A 26904-nucleotide genomic window follows, 5' to 3' on the forward strand; every position below is an offset into this window, starting at 1 on the left:
AAAGGAAAACTAAAAAAATAAAAAAATAGAAAAAAAAATAAAAAAAAAATAATACAAAAATAAGAACAACAGGAAAAAGAGTCGCAGTCGTCGCGGATAACTCCCCTCCCCCAGAGAACTGTGTACTAGAATTAGTCATGTGATAATATCTAAAATAAAAATACATGATGCGTTAAACCCATTAAACCGCTATATAGTGCGTTCTTAATCTCCGTGCCTTCTTAATTGTAAACTTTTTTGTGGTGCATGGAATATGATACATGCAGAATTAGACAAAGGACCGATATCTTTTATAATTATATTATCGGTCTATGATATAATATCAATGAGTTTGCATATTATGACGAACTTTCCAATTTAATCAAGTATACATAAACGATATCAATTTTCGTACGTATTTGATTATTTATGCAATAATGCTCTGTTGTTATTATTATTACTATTATTATAATATTATTATTTTATTATTATTATTATTATTATTATTATTATTATTATTATATTATTTGTCTTTTTGATCGTAATCGATTCCTCTAGTTCGGGGCACGCATTTAGAGTTTAATCGAATAAATACGAATAGAGGAAATATTTTGCGCTCGTTGATCATGTATCGCCTATTCCTCTGCTTTTTATACATATATCTCCTCTTTCGTATTAGGATATATAGTGGATTATTATTATTACAAATACTTCTTCTATTCTATTATATCACTCTCTTTCTCTCTCCCCTTCTTTTTCTCCTAATCTCTCTCTTTCTCTCTCTCTATTTCTAATTTTCTTTTCTAGTTTCATAATTCTTATTTCACAGCAATATCTCGCGCGCACATGTGTATCGTTTCTCCTTCTATTCACCAAGTTTTTACAATCGTTTGGTGTGAGTAAAGTTATATCATTTGTAATGCATCGTAATTAGTCATGAAGAAGCCTTTTTGTATTCTGGCATTGATTAATAAAGTTTTGTAAGCAATAATTATCTTTTCAACTGTTTTTCAGTTTTATTGCGGTACTCTCTTGTTTCACCAGCTTTCATTTACATGGTCCGATTATTTTCTATATCAGCTTCTTTTATAATTAAATGTGTAACTTGAGGAAACATCTATCAACGATATTTTAATGTCGAAAAGTTGTATTTAATAAGCATTATTGTTCGGTCATCGAACTCTTACAATTAGTGCGTATCTAGTCGGTGAAGCACCAAATTTAGGGAGCCCCTGAAACTAGGCAATTGTTCGTACATACTGGATACAAAAAGCCCCTGTACACTCTGTATACATCTTGTATCAAAAATATTTATTAACTAAAAAAATACGATATAACAAACGCAATTACTCTTCATTTATTTATGCAAGATATGAGAAGTAAATTAAAATATATCAAATCAAACAAAATAAATCTGACAAAATATAATACTATAAGGTACATAAAAAATATGAGGTATGAAAATTAAAAAAAAATAATTCCACGAATACATTTTAACTGTGTTATGTACTCGCATATCGCGTTACTTAACAACACCGGTAACGAGTGAATGTAATAGAATTTACTATATGCCGTAAGTTCTGCACACCGATACACATTATACACATACGTAATATCTTTTTTTTTTATTTTTTTCCTTAAATAACCCACCCTTCGTTCTTTCAAATATTAGCAATAAGAGTTTTGATCTCAGACTCTTCAGCTTTACAGAGACTAGCGAAGAGGTGTTTGTAATTAGTTTCTTGTTCCATTTGTTTAGCTATTTCACGTGACCTGTTTGTAATTACAGATGGAATACCTGCCAACCTTGCTGCATTAAATCCGTAAGATTTAGGACAGGCACCTTCGCTGAGTTTATATAAAAACGTAACAGTTTCTTGAGACACTTCTTCCTCTTCTTCAGTTTCTACCATACACGCCTATAAATAATAAAATATAAAAAATATCACACCACGATATCTACATTTCTATAATGATTAAATATCGAATAAATTGTTTACCATATGAACTAATGTCACATCCGGGTTATTTTTATAATCTTCTACCAGTGAGTGATAATGTGTTGAAAATAACGTACGACACTTTAACTTCGTCAGTTCATTAACAACCGACGCAGCTATCGCCGTACCATCGTACGTCGAAGTGCCACGACCTGTAATAATCGACGTATTTTATTTCAATGTTTAATTTATTATTGGTAAAATAAATGACCGATTCGTCTTACCCAATTCATCTAGCAAAACCAAAGAATAGGGTGTAGCATGTTTTAATATTGCAGCAGTTTCTGCTAATTCTACTAGGAACGTACTCTGACCAGCTAGAATATCATCGTTTGCTCCTAACCTTGTAAAGATACGATCGACTAACGTTAAATGACATGAACTTGCTGGTACGTGACAACCCTAAAAGATTAAAGAAAAAAAAAAAAAAAATGTAATTAAGATTTTTTCGTTGATTATAAGATGTGTTTCCCTTTGATAAGAAATCGATAAGAGACTCACTATTTGTGCCATAATCGTTAACAAGCCTATTTGACGCATTAGAGTTGATTTTCCTCCCATGTTTGGACCAGTTAAAATAATTACCGAAGAGGACTGGTCTTTCGCAATCAATGCATCATTGGGAATAAAGTTATCGGATAATATACACGGATGCTTTCCGTCTTTGATGTCGATAAAAATCTGCTTATAAACCATTTACATGCAGATGGAATCTTATTTTAAATGTACACAATTATATTCTCATCGGATTAACATTTTATATACTTACTCCTTCTTCGTTCGTGTCATGAATTTCTGAAATGCACATATCTCCACTGTGAGCATATTCGGCAAGGGATATGAGAACATCTAAAATAGCTATTTTGTAAACAGCCACATGCCACATATCATATTTCTCACTAAACTTGGCGAATATTCGTCTGTTTAGATCCTTCAAAACTTTGTCTCTACCTTCTTCGGCGTTTGTTTGTCTTGCCAAAAGTTCCTAAAAGAATATTTAGTAGCAAACTTCATACTTCGCTTATTTATACTCTCGCGCAAAGTTTTCAATCGAACGAAGCTTGTCGTAGAAAGATCAAATCCGATTAATTTAACTAACTTTTGCTTCTGCAGTATAATAGCGTTTGAAGCCTTTCCGTTGCGACTGCAGTTCAAATCCTGGTCCGACTTTTTTTACTTGAGAATCAGGAACTTCAAGCTGAAATCTTTTTCTGTCTTGTCCAAAGAATGTCACTTTAACGCCAAAATGTTTTCTTTGTTTTTCTAAGTAAGCATCTAAGTCGTGTTTTATTTCTTCCAATTGGGATAACACTGAATCATATTCCTCATCCACTCCCTTTTTAGGAACGATACATCCCTGCTTCTTTGCTTCTTCGTGATCGAATGCCGTCTGCGAAAAGAGTCGTATTACAAATAAATATGTTAAAAAGTAATGTTGAAATATTTAGCGTGTAATTTAATTACTTTAAAATAATCGAGCGTTTCTCTTAAATTGGGAAATTCTCCGTCTGGTTCAAATTTGATGCAACGACTTATCAAATTAGTATTGAAATCTGGAAGAAAATAATAGCAAAAGGTAAAAGTGATACTTGACGTTAATTCAGCACTTGAATGTAAAATACATACTAGAAAACAAATCAATAATCTCCAATACTTTCTCAAATCCATCCAAAGTTGTGGTAAAGTCCACGATTTTTCTTTTCGAGTATGTTTGACCTTCGAACATTATTGCTCTTCCATCAGGATGATTCCACAATCTTGCTGCATTTCCTAGAGCATGTATTCTGAAAATGAATTCGTATTACAGATAAATAAAAATGATATCGCAAATAATGTTTTATATATTTTAACAAAATATTTTATATCTTACTTGCTCAATAATCTTTCCAAGTCAGGAAGACCCGACAACATAGATCGAACAGACTGTACTACATCTGTTCTATCCATTAACTCTTGTATAGCCTCTTGACGCTCTTTTATAACGTTTTTACGACAAGATGGTCTGCATATCCATTCTCGTAGTAATCTACATTATTAAATACGATATAAATAAAAATATCAACGCATGAAAAAAGTAAAGAAGTAGTGGCTGTCACGATCACACTTTTACCTTTTACCAAATGCGGTACAACAATGATCCAATGTTTTCATAAGAGAACCTTCTCCAAAAATTCGTAAATTGTTGATCGTGATAGCATCCAATACCTAATTATAATTTGTTTGTAGAGAAAATGTAATATATATTTATGTTAATTCTGCCTTAACAAGATACGTACCATATTGTTCATAAGTTTCCTTTCCGTACGTGCATTTTCGCTTAAAGAATCAGCCGGTACATACGTCTTAAATTGAGACTGTGCCAATAATTGTTGATCAAGCAAGTACTCTTTAAGTAGATATATGCATCCTCCAAGAGCGTGTACCGCTAATTCTTTATCTTCGGCCGGTGTTAAACCCAGACTGTCTCCTTCGAAATAAAAGTCATATTATGGAAATACATACAGATTACTGTATAGATCTTTTTCTAATATAAAGTGTATTGATATACCTTCGCTTAAATAAGGTTGTAAACCTTCAGGCCAAGAAAAATTAGAATCTTTCTCCTTTTTAAAATATTCTCCTTCGTGAAGATACTTCAATTAAAAAGGAACACACAAAAATATTATTTGATACATACCGTTGAAATTAATATTATTAAAGAAAGAAAAACGTAATTTGAATGATCTTACTTTCAACGTATTCGTAGCGCTCCAAAATTGTGCTTCACGTTGTAAAGATTCTTTGTAGGAAGCTGCCAATGTATTGTTTAAAATTTGCGATACAGCTGGTGATAAGTTACCACGTTCATACACAATCTAGAAATAAAATATGTACGATATGAAAGAATGTAATTCTATTATTATTTACCACTAATAAGTATACTGACGTGGACTGGTGGATAATGTGCAAATAAAGTCAATAGTCTCGAATTATAACAATCGTCCTCAAATTGCCCAAGATAAAAGTCACCTATCGTAGTATCGATAAAACATACTCCAAACATGCTGTTTGCTTTCGATTTACATTTTTGAACCAGAGAGAACAAATAATTGGAATTAGGCGTAGATGCTTCAACATCCAGAGGGGTATAAACTCTAGTACCCTTTGTACTTATTTGACAAACTTCTCGTTTTACGACCTTGTCAAACTTTGTTACTTTGGACACTAAAAAATATAAAAGTATCATTTAGTACGAAACATACGCGTCGTATAATTAAGATATCGATAGGCGTAATCCTTTACTTTTACTACAACGTTGTGTCATCATATCTGGCGTTTCAGTTTGTTCAATACGTGCTATTTTATATCCTCTCTCGATAAGACTCGTTGAAAAACGACCATATCCAATTTCTGGAAAACCAGAATGTGCAAATTCGCCCTGTAAAAAAATAATAAGTTCGAAAGTCTTTTTTTATCTTTTTATCAACTTACACGCATATACGTGAGATTCAGTTCGTTAACTCCAGTAACTGCATCCATGTGATATAATTCATAGAACTTTCCAACTTTGAAAAAGAGGACACAGTCGAAGTGTTTGCTCTTAATTTCCCACCACTGTCTCATGGCCTATGGAAGATGAAAGGTATTAGTAATAGAACATCTACCATTGTGTGTAACAAGATATTTACAAAGACTGTAAAATCTTACAGGTGTTTGATTGTTAAGGAAATCCAGAGGTACGTAAACGGTCTTAGAATCATAATTCGGATCAGTTGATGGTTTTCTATTAATATCTCTCCTTTTATTAGGTTGAAGAAAGTCGTATTTTAAGTGAGGCCATGAATCTACCGTAGAAACAGATGCGCTTGTTGATTGTTCCAGGAATTGGGGCGTTGAAACTGATTTTGTTTCCTTTTTTCCCGTGGGTCTCTGAACTTTTTTTTCTTTACGTGGGCGTTTTGCAATTACAGATTTCTTTGGTTTCTTCTAAAATATAAAAAAATGTTTATTATAAAAAAAATATAATACTTTAACATTAACATTTAAATTACCTCAGGAGTTTCTTCATCCTGTGTTTCTATTTCACTTTCTGAAACATCTTCAGAAAATGATTCAGATTCGCTATTTTCATCTGCTGAATCTATATAAACAAATGAAACATAAATAGCTTGATGAAGATTTATTATAAATAAAAAAAAGAGATATATATATATACCAGGTTTAAAGCTATCCCCAGAATCTTCACTATCTTCAGGTATAATAATTCGACGCCGTTTAGATTGTACTGGAATATTTTCTTCATTGCCATTTGATTCCTCATCTTTCCAAATCCTTTTGCGTATATCGGTATGACGATTTTCTTTTTCTTCCGTTTTTCTATGCCCTATGCAAAAATTACATCCACGATCGATCAACAAGGATCTATTTCGTATAAATGAGATACTATATGTATCCAAATTATAATTTATACTACTTGCAATATAAGTTGAATAACAATAAAAAATTGTAAAAACACAATATTGAATGTATCTTTTAAAATAAATAAAAACTACATTATATTTACCGAATAAGTGAAATAAATGAAAGTATTCATAGTTCACAAAATTGATATAAAATATTTTACTCTACAAACCTTTGTTCTTTTGTCCACTTTTCGGAGTTTCTGGTTTTGCATTATTCTCAACTTTGTTATCTTTTTGCTTGACAGTCTTTGGCGATGTAAAATAATTATACAATGTATTTACTTTCGACATTTTTTTATATTCGATTATGATACAACCTTTAACTTCTATACAATTTTTTGCGAATTATTCAATCCAATTCTAACGACGCTAATACTTCTATGCGCACGAAGTAAAAATCGCGGCAAAATTTTAACTATCCTATGATGTAATACGTCATCGATTACATATATTTTTCCCTAGAATATCAACGACAAAAAAAAACTTATTTATCGATTATATTTATACAGAATGTTTCGTAATACTCAACGGGTAAATAAATCATCAATAAAAGCTTCCAAAAGATTATGAGTTACAATAACAAATCTGAAATATAAATATTTTCATCACTTATAATGTAAAAATATTAAAAACGTTGTATTTATTCAATTACGTATATACGAACATCTATTAATATAAAAATCTATAATTATCTTTCAAAATTTTTAAATCCTTTTAATGCGTATCTGTAAGTTCATTTACTATATTTAAATTCTAATGTATTCGCGCTATTCGTGTTAATTTACGTACCATCCAATCAAAATGTAGATTCCTTGGATTCAGCCAATCGAATCGTTAAATGAAAGCGATGATTCATAGTCACGATGAAAATTTACAAATAAGCAAAAAGATCTTTTTTTTTTGTGTATTTCCTTATCTAGTTTCTTCATAATAATTAGTAATAAGAATCAGTATTTTGCCATTGGTCAAAACAGGAAATGTCCTAGTATATATCGAAAATCAAAAACAGCTATTGGTTTAAATTGACGAAAGTTTCGATTAGTTCCGACTACTTTAGAGAAAAGCACAAAATTGATGTATCGATATTTTTCGTAGTATCCCTTCTCAAAGCACACTTCATGCCTTACGGATTCTGAAGTTAACCGTGTGGGCTGGCGAGATAGCGAGCCGTTTGTATTTCTGTTAATCTTCGCCAGAAACATGTCTTCAGGTAAATATATTTGTTTGGAAATTTTATTTATATAATTCTGCATTTTATTTTATATAAATTAGCTTGTAAAAAGTTTTCTATGTAACGTTAACGTGATTTTTCCATGAACATAACCAAACTTTACATAAACCATGGACCATGCTTTCAATATTGTACCATACTTTGTTAACACTACGTTTTATATATTTAAAATTTAAAAGTCATCCATTTATCTAGGTAAGAAAGGAAAAAAGAAGAAAAACTGTAAAACTGTTGATTTGATGTCATTCTTGGCTGATGGCGGTGGAACCCCTACCATACCTTTAAAATCAACGAGTTGGGCTGATGATGTTGAAGATGAACATGGTATGTGACTATTATAGACCTATAATAAATCATTATCTTATGCTCTATATCAAATATAATTTATTCTCTTAGATTGAAGATATTACTAGTACTTTATTCTTTCGTAAACTTTTCAATCATTAAGTAAAATTTATTTGAAGGAGTGTAAGATAAGTAATAGTGAAAGTCTACACGAAATAACGAATATCAGTAAAAGATATGTGTTAAATCCTTAAATTATATTGACTAGATAAGAAAGTTTGTATGACTTATCTGTCTAATAAAGATAAAAAGGTTTATGATCAATTCTTCGTTTTTAGAATAGGCTAGGTATTACAAGTAATTTGATAATATAAAAAAGAGTGAATGTTTGAGTTAATTTCAATTTAATTTATTAAGATACGATGAAAAGCGTTCTTGTATATTTTTTATTTTATAGAAGGAGGATATACTTCGAGGAGTAACAAAGAACCAGTTGTTCTGCCTACTGCACCTAGAGCTGCAAGAGGTCCACGTATTGACGAAGAAAATATTCCTACAAATCCTCCTTTTGTAGCATATGTTACTAGTTTACCTTATGAAGTAGATGAAGATGATCTTATTGAATTTTTTGCCGAAATGAAGGTTAGTTGACTTTGCTTTAAAAAACTTTTACATTTGATGAATATATATTAATTTTATAATTTTTATACGTTATTATAGGTTACTAGTGTACGCTTACCGAAAGATCCAAATAAACAACTTAGGGGATACGGATATGTAGAATTCGAAGACCGGCAGAGTTTAATTGATGCTCTTTGTATGACAAATACGGTAAGACAATTGATTGTTTTGATCGAACGATTACTTTTAATATCGAGATAGACGCATAACGTTGAAAATATCGTTGTACGTTTAGACTATGAAAACTAGGCGTATTCGTATCGAAGTTTCAAACAGCAGTAACGATGAACGAAGAGGAGGGCGTATGGGAAGAGATAATCGTAGAGATAATTATGATGATCCGGAACGCACTTCTGGAGACTGGAGAAGTAGGCCTAGGGACGAACCTCCAAATTCCGAAGGTGACTCCTATCGTAGTCGTTATGATAATAGGGATAGAGATAGGGAGAGAGATAGAGAAAGGGAAGGTATGTATATAATATAATTTTTCAATGTATATTGTCCTACTATGACAACAAAGGAACTATGTAAACAATTTTCTGTGTTGTTATATTTTATGTAGCTACAGATGATAAACCTGGCGCATGGCGTAATAGAAGCGAAGATGACAGAGGGAGATCAGCATTCAAAGACAGAGGTTTCAGGGATGATGATAGGGATAAAGAATGGACACGATATGGCGATAGAGGTGGTAGTAGAGATAGAGATGGTGATAGAGATAGAGATAGAGGTAGTAGTTTTGGTCCACGTCGCGATTATGGAGATTGGGAACGTGATGGACGTAAGGATGGAAAAGGAAATTCAGAAACGAAACGTAATGATATAAATTCTATAAAAAATGTTAATATGAATTATTTGTTTTTCTTATATATACGTTAAATTTTAGCTGCTGAACCACGGACCAGACCAAAGTTACAACTACAACCTCGTACTAAGCCTATTGAACCATTAAATGCTAAAGATGAAAAATCAGAATCCGTAGCTCCAGCTTCCTCCACATCGGTACCTGCGGCAAATATTTTTGGTGCAGCCAAACCTGTGGATACTACTGCCAGAGAGAGAGAAATAGAAGAACGTCTTGCAAAATCATATGCAGAATCAAGATCAAAAGAAGAAGCGTATGTGAAAAATATTACTTTATATAATTACCGATCTTCTTAATTTTTTAACATAATTTTAATCTTTCTCATCTTTTAGAGAAAATGAAAAACGCAAAGAAGGTACATGGGGACGACGCAATGGAGTGAGTTTCATAAATTAATTATCAAAATGAAATGTTTATATAAATAAAAAAAAAAAAGATTAAAGAAAAACAATTTTTTTATCTATAAAAAAAAATGGAATTTGTTTTCTTGTAGGAAGATCGCGATGAAAAAGAAAAGGATAAAAGTCGTGAGACTTGGAGGTCAGAGGGTGAAAAAAAATGGACCGATAAATCGGCACCGCATAGTCACTCGACTTCCGCACGTTCTGGTACTCTTATTTTCGTATATAAAAGAACTTTGTATATGTAGTTGTAGCTTCTATAAACATAGATTCTCTAAAGAGAGGTACACCGGTTATAAATAAATATACTATTTAGATCAACACGGAGAGTCCAAAGGAGATTCCAAAGGATCCAATCCTCGCAGTGGGCCACCACCAACAAAAACATCCCAGAAAAGCGACAATCGTGGATTAGATAGGTAATCAAACATTATAAATATAGTTAAGCTTATTATTTCGTATATCCGTTGATCCTGAAAGAACATGTTTATACGTAGTCTTTGTATAATATGTTTCATTGAGATTAAGTGTAATCAATTTCTCTAAAGAAATTAATTATATAATTATTATAACAATAAACAACTATAGCAGGGAACGAAAGGAAAGAGATAAGGAAAAGGATGAGCTTGACAGAATGCCTAAGGCAAAAGATGAAAAAGCTCCAGTGAGTAAACATTTTGTTTGTTTTTTCTTATATATATATATATATATATATATATATATATATATATATATATAATTTTGGGAAATGTAAATGATCAGTGAAAATTCCATTTCAGAATTTTGTCGTTTCCAACAAGTATTCCATGTTACCTGATGACGCGGATCCTGACAATATTGAAGATTAGTCGTATCATCATAATTTACTATGCCATGTGCATTATAATTGGTCTATATACACACATTACTAATGTTTGATTTACAATTAAAAATACGTATCCAATTGATTCATAAGCAAGGCATATGCTCTTGGTACTATTTTACAGGAATTATTGTTGATTTATATATATTTAATCTATTTTATTATTCCGAATATAATTATCAATCTCTATTTGTGTATTTGATTTATATTTAATACGAGTGCGTGCTCTGTGTCATTAGATCAATGTGGAAAAGTTTTCGTACTGCTATATTAAAAGGAATTATTATTTCAATACCTTACATATGTAATTCTATTAATATTACATTCACAAAATAGGAATTGGGATTTTATTCGTTGTAGAGTTGTTGTACATTGTATCTTATTTACAATATAATATATAAATACCGATACAGTTACGCCAGATACTGTGTAGTATTTTTTACGATAGCACGATGTTTTAATATTAGTAGGAAAAAAGAAAATAAAAGGTGAATCTTTATTAATTGAATTAATTTTGTGCTATTTTGTATGCGTCGAATAGTTCAAATTATACAATTAGGAATTGCACATTGGAGAAAATAATATTTACGTTCGCATGTATACGAAATTTATATTTGGAAATTTTATTACATAATTCAAATTTATCGTTTTACCCGTCTCTACTTGGTATAAATTAAACTAAAATTCTCTATAATTTTTTAATACAATAAATTAGTAAATATTATAATAAAATTAACGGTATTGCACAGTTTTGTATGTTCATGTATACAAAATTGTGCAAAAGGTTTTATACGTCTATGTGTGTGTGTATATATATATACATATACATATATATATATATATACACAAAGTATAATCTATATTTATAATTCACTTGATATATTATATCAATTTTAGTGGGTCATTATTGTTGAGTAGTCTGTGCCAATTGACGCAATTGCTTTAAAACAGTTTCTAATAATTTTTTCTTATCTCTCTCGCTTTTCTTCAGTACAGAAAATACTGTTTTTTTATCAGATTCTTTCAATCTGTAAAAAAATACGTCGTATGAAGATTTAATAAAATATTCTGCGCGTGTATAATAAAAAATAAAACTTTGTTACATACTTCTCTAATAAAATCACAGCCATATTTGGAGTTACTAAGTTATATTTGCTTGAATCATGACCATAGTCATGAAAATAGGTTGGCCAATCCCAACCCATGAACAAGTCTAGCAATTGTCTTAATTGACTAAAATATTGCAATAATGTACCTTCTGGTAAACCGACAATAGGTTCTGAAGCAGCAAACTCTGTAAAATGTAATCATATATTGTTGCATAATTGCTTATATTACAAAATAAATATGATCTGTAAATACAAGGAACACATACGTTCGCATTGTATAGTATCCAAATTGACTTGTTGAAGTGCACCCATTGATATTTGCTTTACATCTTCACTAATTAATATATCTAATATAGCTTTTGCTATATGATCGCAAGCTGATTTACATGCAACTTGTGCAACTTCATCCTAAAAATTCAAAAGATAAATTTATTATACTATAAAATTGTACATAGACTTATATATATATATATTTTTTATACATACTGGTAAATTGGTAAAACATGTAAATGTACTTTGTAAAAATGCTATGAGATCTGTAATGAATCCAGAAGCATGGCCTTGAGGCTCAGACAAATTCCAGTCGTAATTTTCTAATTCCAAAAATTCGTCCAGCTTCTTTTCAAGTTTTTCACAAATCTGCGTTTCTGCGTCTTCCCTTGCCACCCTAAACATAGCAGATTTGTCTCCCACACAACTTAATTGTCCTTCGTGTTGTGTTCTGTATATTATTATTAAAGTAATTACTCCTTTAACGCATTTATTAAATGTCATTAATAATGTTTGTTGAAGGTCTTACCCAGTAATATTAGTAACAAATTCTTCCAAGTATTTTGTAGACTTTTCTAAATAGCCCATGTTTATTATAATTTGAACTACTTGTAAAAGAGCCAAAGATGGTTTTCGAAACAACGACGACAAACATCCACTAAATGTTCTTGTTAAAAGTAAATTTGTTGATTTACAAATCATTTCGTCTATTTCGGCTTGCGTAAAATTTAAATCTTCCGAATATTTCAAGCAAGCGTAAATAAATTCTTTAACTTGTTGATAGACCTTTGGAACCATGGCTGAAAATGGAAATTTTTTAGGAAACTTGGCCTTTTGTAATTCTTCATCATGATATGGAAAAGAACTAAGAATGCTTTCATATTCTGCTTGTGACGTGACCTGTAATTAATTAACTGATTTCTGATATATGATCTAAAGCACATAATGCTTTTTTCTTGATCCGATCAATATATCATACCTGTAACGGTAAAAAACTATCCTCGTCTAAAATATCTCGAAAAACTTGAACCCAATGTTGCATAAGAACTTCGTTGTAATGTACACGAATTTCTTGTAGCAAATCCCAAAGTTGTCCAACAGGATATCCGTAATTCTAATTGTTAAAACAGAATAAGTGATAAAGGCATAATGATTTATAATAAACACATATTACAAACTGTACTTACTCTTAATGTTGTGTTAAAAAGCATTATTAAGTTTTTTATCTTTAATATTAGTGTTGCGTCTGTACAGTATGCCTAAAAGGTTTAACAATTAATCGATTGATTAGTTCTTTTAACTAGTATCTTCGATTTTATGTAAAGCTTACTGAATGTGTTCTAACTGAATTGACTATTTTAGGTAGAGCCATAGTCCATAATTCTTCTAAATAAGAATGAGTAGCTAATCCATTACTTGTATTCAAAATATGATCTTCTACCACAAAAAAGCCGACAATACTATGTAGATAAGCCTGATATCCAATTAAACTTTCGTGCTAAAAAAAAGATGAGAGTATATTTAAAAATATTTATTACAATAATTAATTGATACAGACCCTATACTTACCATATTAATGGGAGCTTGCAAGACAAGCCTAGCCTGTTGCTTTCTTTGGTTCCTATAGTAAGTCTTAAATGTTTCACCTTCACGGAGAACAGTGTAAATATGCATACAACGATATACCGGGCTGAAATCCATCAAGTCTTGCGCGCTTAATTCTTCCTCTCCGTCGCCTGATTCCGAATACGTTTGTGATTTTTTCTTTTTCCGTCCAATAATTTCAGCTTCAATAACCAATTGTTCGGCAGTCTAAAGAACAAGCATAAGACGTTATTTGTTATGTTATTTTATATAATCTTAGATTAAAATTAGCCTTCTTATGATATTAATACATGTAAGATTTTGCTTACATGTCGCATTGCAACCTCTCCAATTTTTGGCGAATGTTTTCTTATATTCTCTAAAAAATCTCGTAGGTCTGACATGGAAGCATCTTTTATATTTTCACGCAATCTACAATCAAAATTGTAACAAAGAATTATGAAGTTAAATTTAAAATTATAGTTATCTTTTAGAATACTACCTACTGTGGAATTTGTTGAGTTATTTGGGAAGAGAATCTATAATTTGTAACTTTTGGAAGGTCATGGTGTTCTAGTTGCTCAAGAGTTTTCAAAGCTGGATAGTAACGTTTATCTTTCAATTGCTTTTGTAGTTTCGCGTAAGCTGCCAAAACAGGAAGGCACATAGTGAGACTGTTTACAGCAGCTGCCATGTTACTTTCTACTTTACGTGCCCGTACAAGTTCTTCTCCCTTTTCAATTACTTTACTAGAAGTGGCAGTTATACATTTGTCAAGTTCTACTATTTCTGCCTGTAAAGTTAACGATACTTTAATCAAACTATGCAATTTATATAAAAGAAATACCTCGTACTAAGTTAAAGCGAATATAAAAACATTCATCGACTAACATTAAGTTGTTGTGCTTGTGAGCGAACTTGTAAAAGTTCGCGAATAGAATCGATGAATCCTTGATAGTGATGATTACACATTCTTTCGATATCTTTGTCATGAGCTTTGATACGCTCATCGAGCTTCTCCAAAAATTTTTCATGTTCATTGCCATCATAAATCGCCCTGCAAAAAAGTCATTAAGAATGGATAGTATAATTGCTTCAACAAAATAATATAATTACTTCCAGTAGCAATGATAGTACCTGATAATAAGGCCTATACTATTATTGTTTGATGTTTCTATTTCATATAAAAAATGTTCATGTTTGGGTGCAACGCTCGAAAGAATATTTTGAATTTGAGCGACCGATAATCTTGACATATTATTTAATTTGATCTTATTTCATTTTATTTTCATCCCTTAACTTGCGATCTCGTTTTCACCCCTTCATTGCGCATATGCACCGTTCGATCTTGCATCTGCGTAAAGGGGGTGGTTTTCGTAGGCGCGTTTTTTCGATAGAAATGCAATGATATGCTGTAATCGTAAATAAAATAAACATACCGAAAAGTAGGTCCTAAATAATCATCGATAGCTTCTATTTCTTGTATGAGGGCGTCGTAACGTTGCATTTTTTATTAAATTCTCTTTCAATATTGATGTTACAATAACACTTAATTTATCAAAAGAAAAGGATTATATCAAATTAGAATAAATCGTCATCTTAACCTACAAATTATTTTTAATTAATGTTTTTAGTAATACGATCTGTCAGCATAGACAGAAATAAATAATTAAACATACGATTTGTCAAATTTGGAATCTCGTATATACGATCCTGAACATCTGATACAACTCGCCCTCTAGCAAAGAAAAGATTGAACTAATTTTTTTTTTTTATTTTGGTACCCTATACGGGTCTTTTTATAGTTACGCTCTTGAATCATGAAGGTGCAACACCTTTAATTTTTTGTAGCAATACGTCCCTGAGCATGTTTCCATGACAATCAAAATGCCAAATGTTGTTATGAAATGTTACAAAGTATAGAGGACATAATGATTTTTTTACTCAAGACGATAAAAAAGGTAATGAATTTTTTTATACTTTATATGTTATTATATCAATATTATAAGAAAATATTATGACAGAGAAGTATTATGTTCTTTATTATATGATAGAATTGATTATATTTCTGAAATTAGATAAGACTTTCTTAAACATATGCTCAAAAATATACAATATGTTGTAAAAGTTACTTTAATATCTCGTATAATTCAACAAATAGTAAGATATTTATACCATTGGATACACTTATTTTCATATATTTGCAGTATTATTTCATAAAAAATTTTCTTTTAAATTGACATGTATATTAATGCGTTTACAATTGGAATGAATTGGCCAATAATCCATTAACTCCTAAACCTTTTACTTCGAATACACAACCAGCCTTAGGCTGCTTTTTCTTTTCTGCATCGGATAGTCCATAACTTGATGTGGTTATGTATAAAGTTTGTAAGTTTGGTCCTCCGAATGCTACACTGGTTACTCTTTCTGCTGGAAGTCTGATGTAACGTATTAATTTTCCAGTCTTTGGATTCACGTTAAGTACCTAAATGAAATGTATTTACAATAATATTAATTATGATGGAATCCAAGCATTCAAACGTTCTAACCATTGTAATTCATTAGTATACTCTACTTACAACAGATCCATTAAAAACAGCTATCCAAAGATTGCCATCAGTATCTATAGTCATGCCATCGGGAACACCAGTAGAAATATTGTTTTTTCCCAAATCAAACACAATTCTTTTATTAGCTGAAAAAGGAAAAAAAATTAATTTAAAAAAAATATATAATTATTTCGTATGAAATATAAATGTTTAAATATTACGTACATATACTTCCAGAGAGAGGGTTATAATCGTATGCAGCTATTTGACGCGTAGGTGAATCAATATAGTAGAATGTATCATCTTCTTTGTTCCATGCTAATCCATTGCTTATAGAAACAGGAGATATTTCAACAAGTGGAGCGAAATCTTTTCCAATGCGATAAAGAGTTCCTTGATCAGGGACTACATCTCCATTTATTTCCGGACCCATGGTACCTATCACAAGAATTAATTATTACCATTAATTAAGTTATATGATAATGTAATATTTTGATACTGACCACCCCAGAATCGTCCAGAGGAGTCAACTTTGCCATCATTCCATCTTGTACTTTTACGATTTTTATCAACGGTAGATAATACTTTACTAGAAGCTTTAGTTAAATTAAGCCCAGAATCCCATGTAACAAGAACAAAGTCGGTGCCAGAACCTGCTACAAATTTATTAGGCTCATCCTCCACAGGTACAGCTACTCCAACTGGACCATTTTCTATAAATAGAACAAATAATTTATAAAATTGATCAAAGATGCATTACATCTCGTTCTAATTATATTGATTAATATCTGTTACCTATATATGTAGATGTAACAGAGCCAGATAAAGGATCTAATCTATATAATTTTTGATTAGCAATATCGACAAAATATAATTTCTGAGATCCATCATCCCAATGTGGTCCCTCAGTAAGTCCAAATGGTTCTGTTACTGTTTTAATCGTAATACCAGGTGTATTTTCATTAATCTCTGTTACACTTACCCTATAAAAAAAAAAGACATTAATAATTTTAATTATTCAAATATTAGATTGTTATAAAAATATGAAAGAATATTTGATCATATTATTATTAGGTTAATTGTACTCGTATGGAATCGATAAAAAATAAAATCAATGATCTTGCTATTGATTTCTTTTCTCAATGACATATTAAGGACAAAATTACGTATTAGGTTATCGTATAGTGAGAGGAAAAAGGAATGTTAGAACATTTTCCGATCGATTAAACGAAATTAGAAAACTACTAAGGAAATACTTAATGCACTATTACATAAGTTCTACGAATACTTTATACATCTATAGATTATGTAAAAAGAATATATTTACGTGGCCATTTCAAAAAACCCTCTGATTCAATTTTCAAACGTATAAAAATATCTTCGATTAATAACAATCGTTAATTGTTAAAAAATAGAAAACAACGAAAATATTTAAAAAATAAAAACAATGAACTATTGTTAAAATTTATGATCACTTCATATGATTACAAACGTAGAGATATATGAATACATTCGTATACTCATACATTCGTATTATTTTTTTTTTGAACGTATTAAATATGCGCGCGCATACGTGTACATGTGTGTGCACGTTTAAAGATTATTAAAAAAGAAAAAAAAAAAAAAAAAGAACGTAATCGCTATATCGAATACATCGAATACATTTTTACACGATACAATACATGTACAATAAATTAGAAAGTACGAATTCCAATGAGTTTAGAAACAGGTTGATTCTTAGCCAAATGCATGCTAGATTTATTTATTTTTTCTCTTTATTTTTTGTGCTTCTCAAATAATTAAAATCCTTTCACTTACCTAGCATCTGTCAAAGCAGCAAAATACGAAGTGAGATATAAGAAAAAACGAAAAATATCGAACATAATGAAAATTCAATATTTTCGATGTAGTTCAAGAAAGCGGACGGGATGTACGTACTTCTCGATGGATTTGATTCGATGTTGAAAAATTGAAAGTACTGGAACAGAAAGAATGACAAGTCGAACTTATTCTTTATCCTTATATAGAGTTTTACGTTCACTTTATTATACTGACAGAAAATGATAAGCGTGATAGAACATAAAATCAATATTGTGGTATTTATTCAAGACGTGTTGAATATAAATGAAACTTATCGGTAATAGAGTATGGTCCCATTTATATTCTGTCACAACTTGTACGAATAATTTAAAAAAATAACAAAGAAATACATTTTTCTCCTTCATATTTCACGTTATTATCTCTTAGAACATAATAAATAGTTGTTAGAAATATAATTTATTCTTTTGTAGAAAATAATACGATTTTTCTATATCTATCATTTATATATCTAATCAATTTTTTATAAAAAAAAAAAAAAAATAAATAAATATATAGAACCCATTTATTTAAGATTAATATTTTTACAATGCTATACAAAGAATTTACTAAACGATTATATAACACATTTATGACATCTTTGAAAAAATATGAGAAAATTAAAGCAAATATGCATTGTCATAAATACCTACTTTAATAGCTGTACAATATTAAAACATTAAAAAATTAAATTTGAACAAAGATAAACGTGAGTATCATGCGCATAAAAGTATGATTTGGTGCGCTTGCGCGAAAGGCATAGTGGCGCCATCTGTCGTTTGTTAGGAAAACACTCTTCTCTCGCGGCCAACATCATCAAGTCACGTGACAGCGGCATATTGATACGTGTCGTCGAAGAGAGCCACGATTCGCAACCGTTTGCCAGTTTAAGCCTACGCGGCCACCTTTACTCGAGTCTTCTTGTTTCATGTACAAGTGTTTAACGGTGTTGTTCTTGGAGTCCTATTAAGAGCATCGGTTAGTTGCACGGTTGAACAGTAATATTAAAGACAAATAACGGTATTAAAATGGGATGTGAGTATATAATTTAATTATTATAAATTGCAATGATAATTTGATCTTAAATTATATTACCGCTATTTGCCGTATTGGTAACCTCCCGGAATCACTTATACTATAACAACATATTGTTACTACGAGGAAATTTTTTTATATTCGTTGACTTTCATCACCGAAATTTTATTTTCCTTTTTCTTACTCGTCTCATTATAATTTTTCAGTCAAATTTTTGGAGGTGATAAAACCATTTTGCAGTATACTACCAGAAATAGCAAAACCACAGAGAAAGGTAAGTTTTCGTGGATCTATTTATATCTTCGATTATATTTGCCAATTGCACGCATTGTACTTCCTAAAATTCTGTATTGTAAAAATTAGATCAACATTGGACTATTGTAATAATTGGGAAAAAATAACCTTTAACCTACTTTCATACGTGTGACATCATTTTTTATATCACTCTTTTTCTTTTTTTACACATCTTTTATATTTCTATTTTTTTACAGATTCAATTCAGAGAAAAAGTATTATGGACGGCGATAACGTTATTTATTTTTTTAGTATGTTGTCAGGTAAATTATATATATATATATATATATTATTTGTTATTATCACCTGTGCCTCGTAAGTTGATAATATATTTTGCACAAGAGAATATTCAACATTATATAACGTATATTATTTTTTTAGATTCCACTCTTCGGTATTATGTCTTCGGACAGTGCAGATCCTTTTTATTGGATTCGTGTTATTCTTGCATCAAATAGAGGTACATTAATGGAATTAGGAATTTCTCCTATCGTTACTTCTGGTCTTATCATGCAGCTTCTGCATGGAGCAAAGATTATTGAAGTTGGTGACACGCCGAAAGATAGAGCGCTGTTTAATGGGGCACAAAAATGTAACTACAGAACGTTGTATATATCTTACAATATTTTCATTGATTAAAAAATCTTTCGTTTTTTCTTCATACAGTGTTCGGTATGGTTATCACCGTTGGGCAAGCCATTGTTTATGTAATGACTGGAATGTATGGAGATCCAACTGAAATTGGAGCTGGTGTTTGTCTTTTGATTATCATTCAATTATTCGTTGCTGGTTTGATTGTACTACTGCTCGATGAATTGCTTCAAAAGGGTTATGGTTTAGGAAGCGGTATTTCTCTTTTTATTGCCACTAATATTTGCGAGACCATAGTATGGAAAGCATTTTCTCCTGCCACTGTCAATACTGGTATGTTGATTTCAATATTATACATATTTTGAGTGATCACATGTAATGTGGTATATTATATAAATTGTGGTAAATGCACAGGTCGTGGAACAGAATTTGAAGGTGCTGTTATTGCTTTGTTTCATCTTTTGGCTACGAGACAAGATAAAGTACGAGCTCTTCGCGAAGCATTTTATAGACAGAACCTTCCTAATCTCATGAATCTCCTAGCTACTATCTTGGTATTTGCAATTGTGATATACTTCCAGGTAAAATGTGTGAAATATCATTTGCTATACTCTCGAAAAATTTATAGATAAAAATATGGATGAATGTAATTAATATAATCGATTTGTATTTGTAGGGTTTCCGTGTAGATTTACCAATAAAATCTGCTAGGTACCGAGGTCAATATAGCAGTTATCCCATCAAATTGTTCTATACCAGTAATATTCCGATTATTCTTCAATCGGCACTAGTATCCAACTTGTACGTCATCTCTCAGATGTTGGCTGTGAAGTTCCAAGGAAACGTTATTGTCAATTTGTTGGGAGTTTGGTCTGACGTTGGTGGTGGTGGTCCTGCTAGGTCTTATCCCGTTGGTGGATTATGTTATTATCTTTCACCGCCAGAGTCAGTAGGTCATATCGTCCAAGATCCAGTGCATGCTGTTCTGTACATCTTATTCATGCTTGGTTCATGTGCTTTCTTCTCTAAAACATGGATAGAAGTTTCGGGCAGTTCTGCAAAAGATGTGAGTTCAAATACTTTTTATAACATTAAGTATGTACTGAATACAGTAATATGCATTTTTGTCAATTTAGGTATGGAAACAATTAAAGGAACAACAAATGGTTATGAGGGGACATAGGGACAATTCCATGATTCGTGAATTAAACAGATACATTCCAACTGCTGCAGCGTTTGGTGGCCTATGTATCGGAGCTCTCTCTGTACTGGCCGATTTTCTTGGTGCAATTGGATCGGGCACTGGTATATTACTTGCTGTGACTATTATATATCAGTACTTTGAAATCTTCGTTAAAGAACAAAGTGAAATGGGTGGCATGAGCACTCTATTGTTCTAAACTTAATATACATAGACTTTCAAAGTGAACTTTTTTAATTTTGAAGAACTGAGAATAATAATTTATTGTAAAATAAGAACATTTGGCAATGTCAGCACTAATATGTACCTGATTTGCCATAAAGTGAAGTCTTCATCGTGTGAATCAAATCATACAATATGTGTATACATTGTCCTGGTAGATTTGTCACATTATGCAATTATTTCATAAATTCTCTTATGTATGTTAGAATTATATACACCTTTTTTTTTGTTTATTTTTTAAAAAAAGAAATACGTTTTTTTCTCGCATGTGTAAGTAAAATAGCCGTTTGTTCTGCACTATATCTTTAGTGCGTAAGTCATACCAATTGCAATCAAATGCAATGACGAAGTGTAGAAGAGGAATTCATACATAACTCTTAAATGCTCGAATAAGAATGTGAAAAGTTTTTTGTCGGATGCTCGATGCATTCAATTGAGATAAAAAGTTTCTCACAAACGCACGCGAGCAATGTACATAGTAAGAAAATAATTAAATATTCTCAACATTTTTTACTAATATTTTAAACTCTGTATAATCCAGAGCTTTATGAAAGACTCGAGACGAGTACGATTAAATTCGTAACGTTTATATGAATTTAAGCAATTATGCATATATACGATATGTAATCATTTTGTTCGGACGAGACACCCACCTAGGGTATTCGTACAGCAATCAACTTGAACATTGTTTGTTCATCATAGGTACCATCATTCCTGTATTATCAAAGACATAACACAATTTAATTTCTTCAATGTATTTAGCACAATGTACTTTTATAAAAAGTAAAACTTATTTTTCGTCTTCCTTGCTTTGTCCTACCTATGGAAAAGAAACTACCTTTCTTTTGTTTATTTATATTTACTCAATATATCGTAAAACAATTGCAATTTATTAATATCAAAAAGAGGATGAATGTGAGAGATGTATCAATGATGCAACATATGACTCTTAAACTTATAAACGAGTGTTGATTTTTTATATGTATTATGAACGGAATAGCAGATGATTATACATACATATACATATATATATATATATACATATACATATACATATATATATACATATATATATATATATATATATGCACACATATATATATAAAATATTGGCAAAAAATTCATTTCTATTTTATAAAGTGTGAATGTCCTTTTCTACTTTGTATGTAATAGCGTTGTTATTGATAATAATATACCTACTGTTATACAATTTCAATGTAGAAATTGGTATATTGAATACCTATACTGTATTGTGAATAGTATAAAAGTATTAAATTCCTTTCAAAGGCACATTATATTAGCTTTTCTTTCTCTATTAATTATATTTTTTAAAATTCATTTCTTTTTTAATTTTCTAACATAATGTATACAAAATAAGTGATTATTATATTATTTACATCATAATTATATTATGTATTCCTATATTTATATGAAAAAGTTTATATTTTCCTTCATATTCAATCGTATAAAATATAAAGGTATTTTTGCATTATTATTTATGTTCATTAAAAAACAATGTAGAATAAAGTGGACCTAAATTGTGAATATTTGCGAGTAAAATCAAACGAAGTATTTCTATGAAACGTGTGTTTGGAACAGAAGTATCCGTATCTCTCCATGCAACGTTAGATCCTTCATTGCGAGTAAATAATGCCGGTGATGGAACATTCTCTCGCATGTATGCCCATACACATTCTCTCATCACAGTATTTATCTGTAATAAAAACAAAATAATATTTTTATTGAAGAAAAAATCCCAAGTAATTTATTTATAAAATGAACGTGTACACGCATACCTGATTAGATTCTAGAACAGGTAGAATATCTCTAATACTTGCTAATGGAGGTGGTAGCAATTGTCCAAGTGCCATAACATTTAAAAGTGCTACTCCCTCTTCTATATTCCAGTTAGCCATAACCGTAGCTGCTATACCTCTTAACAAGACAGAACAATATGCTAAAGCAGGTCTGTACCAAGCTGTTAATTCTAAAAGAGTCCATAGCAAAGGTACGTCTTTAAATGTACGACGGATTTGTAAATCTCTTTCCACGGTAACCTGTAATAACAAAAAGCTGTGTTAACTGATATCTGAGATTTAGTAATCAGCATATTTTTTAAGAAGTATCTACCTTTGTAAATTCTTCGTCAGGCCATGGCAATCCATTATACATAACATCAGGTGATACTAATTCTACTAACAATAAACTGACCATTGTTATTGCATCTAAATTAACAGGATATTGTTCTAATTCCTGATTGCTACAACAAGCCTAAAAAAATGAAATAAAAAAAATATTATATAACGATATATAAAATTTATATTTTATAACAAGTGTATATGTGCATTTAAGCTTACCTTTATCACGTCAATTAACAACATTTTATTTAGAGTAATAATCCCTTTATCAAGGTTGTTCTCAGGTGGTGGTCTTCTTGGACCGTGTCCTATTACACCAGCATGAAATACAGAAGAGTTTCTTTGAGCTAGCATTGTACTTGTAACCTACAGTTACGAAAGTAATATTAGAAACATAATATGAGATATGTGTTTGACTTGTCAATTATAAATTTGTAACAATATTACCTGCCTATGATTTTGATGCAATAGTAACATTTCTTCAAATTGTGGTTCAAATTTTTCTTTTGCACCAAAATATTTGGCTGGATCGTTATTAATGCAATGTACCAATATATCTCTAAGTGCTAAGACCCGTGCACACTGAGAATAACAAGTTAAATCCTTTAATAGATGACAAACTATTTTTATGCCTTTTTCTTTTTTCATAATATCTGTAAATCAATATCGATATTAGTAAGCATTATAATATAACTGAGCATACCAATGAATAAATTACCTTCTTCTGCTATACATAAAAAAAAATATTGCAGTACTGCTTTTACCAATTTTAGTGTAAGTTCAATGTTTGGAACAAAATAATCTTTCCCAGGCATACTTAACAAATCTAGCATTACAGCTATATCATTTGCTAAATCAAAATTATCCGTTTTCGTTAATAATGAGGAAATTTGAAGTAAATTCGACTTAATGGCTCTAGTTACTATTTTCGATCTAAATACTATTACTTTATTAGATCTCTCCCACCTAAAAGAAAAAACAAAACAAGTTTCACGTTTATAATTATTCTTCTGTAATTTAAAGAAGTCGATACTGTATCATGCATCAATATAGATAGATATTACGTAAAGCTTCACTTTATATACCTACTTTAACAATATCGTAAGATTTTCAAATAATTTTCTTGACTCTTGTATCTCTGTAACACTTTTATAATGAATTTCTCGAAGTGCTTGTTCTACTATTTGTGTAAAATAACCATGATTAGCGAACATAGTTTCACTCTCGGGTTTGTTTACGGGAAACAATATAGAATTGTTAGAAATAAGATGTATCAATGCAGCTAAATGAAATGTTGTTTGGGCTTTTACCAACATAAATGATGCAGCAGATATTAAAATATTAGAACTTTGTCCACCAATGAAGCACAATAGCCTCACTGCTGTTTGAACTCGTAATGGATCTCTATTTAGAAGTAATGGTATTATCACAAGTAACTCTTGTTTAATAGAATTTAAAAGAGAAATATTTGCAGACTGTACACTGTGTGTCCTAAAAGTTAAATTTATTTCTTGTAGCATTAACTCTAATATTTCACGACATACATTCTTGACACTCTGAGTTGCATTAACACTATGATATCCAACATTGCTTGTATTCAAACTAGTATCTAATAGAATATTTATTATTTGGGATGCTCCTTGTTCACAACCTAATGCTAAGTGTACAGCTAAGTCAATCAGTGCCTCCGGTTGATTATTGAAATATTTACACCAATCTGAGGCATATAAAGCAAGTCGTGGAATAACATCAGGATTTACTAAAATATAAAATATTATATTATTTTTTATATCTTTACCAATCTATTAAAGCCTTTACGCACTTTACTTACGTATTTGCGAAATATCGCTAGTTATTGCTTTTAATAACGTTGGAGAAAGAGAAGCTAGTTTCAACAGAAATGGTACAGTAGCTAATTTTTGCTGTCTCGTATCTTCGTCAACATTTATGTTTTCATCCAAACTCCACTGTAAAAAAAAACCAGTTACAAATTAGTAAACCAAGAAATTTATTAATTATTATGGCCACTTATCATCGTATTCTCTTACTTTAAATAAATCCAACAGGGCAGTTCTAATATCCTGAAAGTGACTACCAGCTAAGTGTCCTAGAATACCAACGACAGAATTCAATTTTGGATTCTTTAGATTATATTCATAGCCCATGGCACAGAAATCTTTTAATCCGCATGATAATACTCTTGTAATAACTGTGTTTGGAAAACAACTTCCCACATGAGCAACAACCCAATCAAAATGCGGACTATGTAATACGCTAGTATCCAGTAATGCTTTAATACAAGATTCTGTATCAGAATGCATAAGACATTGAAGACATTGCGCCGTGATGTCGATCAATGTACGAGTAGCACGACAAGACATCCATTGTTGTAAAAAATCATTGATTCCAGCATTGGTTGGTAAATTACCTCGTTTTGAATATTCTGATGATAATTTACCTATTAAAGTAAAATATTAACATTATACTGAAAAGTAGTTTTTCTATCGATATGTTATATAAAATTAAGCTTATATTCACCAAGCAATTCCAAAGACCATGCTGATATAATCGGTGCCCATGCTTCCGGATTTCCATGAATGAAATTACTTAATACAGTATAAATTTCTATAATAATACCTTCCTCGGATATAACTACACTTTGATTTGTCTGTAAAATATAAATTAATGTTTAAATAAATTAATATTTCTATATAAATTAATCAACAAAACTAGTCGACGATACATATATACTGTTATTATTTACCTCAATTTGCCGTACATATTTTGTAACTGCAATACAGAATACATTACAAAAATACTCAAGTACAGCATCTCTTGCAGCAGGAAGATTTTTAAGTAAAAACAATGCTGTTCTTGTTACATCAAGAGTATTTGTATTATGAGGTCTGACAGCCGATGAAATAAATTTTCTAACCTCTGCTAATATATCTTGTGGTGACAATGTATTCGTTAAATGTAACATATCTAATGTATTTGTATATATATTTAAGAGAGAGAGAGAGAAAAAGAGTAAATTTTTATTAATTCTTTAAATATATTAAAAATTATCAGTTATATTTCGTAATAACTTTACGTGAATACATTCACGTTTTTATAACGTGCAATTGCATCTTTTTTTGTGATGCGTGAACGTTCATATTGGTTCAGATGTCGTATAAAACTAAACATACTACAGTAATCAAAATTATATCGAATATTAAAATAATACAAATTGTAAACTTTATTAAATCAGAATTCATTTAATTTCATAGGAATTATAAAAATTATTAAATGATAAATGATAA

The 26904-nt window shown here is 30.5% G+C and overlaps 6 protein-coding genes across 10 annotated transcripts; 2 read left to right on the forward strand and 4 right to left on the reverse strand.

Annotated features, from left to right (window-relative positions):
• Nucleotides 1-744: 744 nt before the first annotated feature.
• LOC122634369 (probable DNA mismatch repair protein Msh6) lies at nucleotides 745-6854 on the reverse strand. 2 transcript variants are annotated; one of them, XM_043823243.1, is made up of 20 exons: nucleotides 6592-6854; nucleotides 6175-6342; nucleotides 6011-6099; nucleotides 5667-5945; nucleotides 5451-5585; nucleotides 5262-5397; nucleotides 4906-5183; nucleotides 4709-4834; nucleotides 4528-4612; nucleotides 4256-4446; nucleotides 4090-4184; nucleotides 3850-4005; nucleotides 3606-3763; nucleotides 3444-3532; nucleotides 3079-3369; nucleotides 2749-2964; nucleotides 2481-2663; nucleotides 2204-2381; nucleotides 1980-2131; nucleotides 745-1898 (listed from the first exon to the last, which is right to left on the reverse strand). In XM_043823243.1, exons 1-20 carry the CDS (start codon nucleotides 6710-6712, stop codon nucleotides 1641-1643), a joined length of 3384 nt encoding a protein of 1127 aa, XP_043679178.1. In that variant the 5' UTR covers nucleotides 6713-6854; the 3' UTR covers nucleotides 745-1640. The 2 variants fall into 2 exon arrangements, with proteins under 2 accessions (XP_043679178.1, XP_043679179.1); XM_043823244.1 differs by having other exon boundaries at nucleotides 2481-2660; nucleotides 6592-6853.
• Nucleotides 6855-7479: 625 nt separating this feature from the next.
• Nucleotides 7480-12114, forward strand: LOC122634060 (eukaryotic translation initiation factor 4B). 2 transcript variants are annotated; one of them, XM_043822628.1, is made up of 12 exons: nucleotides 7480-7631; nucleotides 7848-7976; nucleotides 8395-8579; nucleotides 8658-8768; nucleotides 8854-9085; nucleotides 9181-9432; nucleotides 9505-9736; nucleotides 9816-9861; nucleotides 9977-10091; nucleotides 10201-10303; nucleotides 10473-10548; nucleotides 10664-12114. In XM_043822628.1, the coding sequence occupies exons 1-12, from the start codon at nucleotides 7622-7624 to the stop codon at nucleotides 10730-10732; spliced, it is 1560 nt and encodes a 519-aa protein (XP_043678563.1). In that variant the 5' UTR covers nucleotides 7480-7621; the 3' UTR covers nucleotides 10733-12114. The 2 variants fall into 2 exon arrangements, with proteins under 2 accessions (XP_043678563.1, XP_043678564.1); XM_043822629.1 differs by having other exon boundaries at nucleotides 10476-10548.
• On the reverse strand, nucleotides 11077-15571 carry LOC122634059 (exocyst complex component 6). Of its 2 annotated transcripts, none has more exons than XM_043822627.1 (14): nucleotides 15389-15571; nucleotides 15149-15313; nucleotides 14601-14766; nucleotides 14216-14502; nucleotides 14039-14141; nucleotides 13695-13937; nucleotides 13456-13623; nucleotides 13313-13384; nucleotides 13105-13239; nucleotides 12655-13025; nucleotides 12342-12576; nucleotides 12122-12263; nucleotides 11854-12040; nucleotides 11077-11774 (listed from the first exon to the last, which is right to left on the reverse strand). In XM_043822627.1, the coding sequence occupies exons 2-14, from the start codon at nucleotides 15214-15216 to the stop codon at nucleotides 11651-11653; spliced, it is 2301 nt and encodes a 766-aa protein (XP_043678562.1). In that variant the 5' UTR covers nucleotides 15217-15313; nucleotides 15389-15571; the 3' UTR covers nucleotides 11077-11650. The 2 variants fall into 2 exon arrangements, with proteins under 2 accessions (XP_043678562.1, XP_043678561.1); XM_043822626.1 differs by lacking the exon at nucleotides 15389-15571 and adding an exon at nucleotides 14847-15063 and having other exon boundaries at nucleotides 15149-15267.
• A 306-nt stretch (nucleotides 15572-15877) lies between these two features.
• LOC122634061 (regucalcin-like) lies at nucleotides 15878-18259 on the reverse strand. Of its 2 annotated transcripts, none has more exons than XM_043822630.1 (6): nucleotides 18080-18259; nucleotides 17057-17244; nucleotides 16765-16974; nucleotides 16487-16699; nucleotides 16292-16407; nucleotides 15878-16197 (listed from the first exon to the last, which is right to left on the reverse strand). In XM_043822630.1, the coding sequence occupies exons 1-6, from the start codon at nucleotides 18142-18144 to the stop codon at nucleotides 15967-15969; spliced, it is 1023 nt and encodes a 340-aa protein (XP_043678565.1). In that variant the 5' UTR covers nucleotides 18145-18259; the 3' UTR covers nucleotides 15878-15966. The 2 variants fall into 2 exon arrangements, with proteins under 2 accessions (XP_043678565.1, XP_043678566.1); XM_043822631.1 differs by lacking the exon at nucleotides 18080-18259 and adding an exon at nucleotides 17589-17716.
• Nucleotides 18260-18971: 712 nt separating this feature from the next.
• LOC122634079 (protein transport protein Sec61 subunit alpha) lies at nucleotides 18972-22254 on the forward strand. The gene is made up of 8 exons (XM_043822659.1): nucleotides 18972-19153; nucleotides 19360-19427; nucleotides 19645-19710; nucleotides 19829-20039; nucleotides 20114-20371; nucleotides 20453-20619; nucleotides 20715-21104; nucleotides 21175-22254. Exons 1-8 carry the CDS (start codon nucleotides 19147-19149, stop codon nucleotides 21436-21438), a joined length of 1431 nt encoding a protein of 476 aa, XP_043678594.1. The 5' UTR covers nucleotides 18972-19146; the 3' UTR covers nucleotides 21439-22254.
• Nucleotides 22255-22845: 591 nt separating this feature from the next.
• Nucleotides 22846-26763, reverse strand: LOC122634078 (integrator complex subunit 5). Its single transcript, XM_043822658.1, has 11 exons — nucleotides 26364-26763; nucleotides 26138-26267; nucleotides 25648-26057; nucleotides 25431-25566; nucleotides 24689-25358; nucleotides 24318-24565; nucleotides 24047-24252; nucleotides 23819-23965; nucleotides 23592-23732; nucleotides 23258-23518; nucleotides 22846-23175 (listed from the first exon to the last, which is right to left on the reverse strand). Exons 1-11 carry the CDS (start codon nucleotides 26580-26582, stop codon nucleotides 22954-22956), a joined length of 2790 nt encoding a protein of 929 aa, XP_043678593.1. The 5' UTR covers nucleotides 26583-26763; the 3' UTR covers nucleotides 22846-22953.
• Nucleotides 26764-26904: the final 141 nt, after the last annotated feature.

The sequence above is a fragment of the Vespula pensylvanica genome, chromosome 14, assembly GCF_014466175.1.
Source record: "Vespula pensylvanica isolate Volc-1 chromosome 14, ASM1446617v1, whole genome shotgun sequence".
Taxonomy (NCBI): Eukaryota; Metazoa; Arthropoda; class Insecta; order Hymenoptera; family Vespidae; genus Vespula; species Vespula pensylvanica.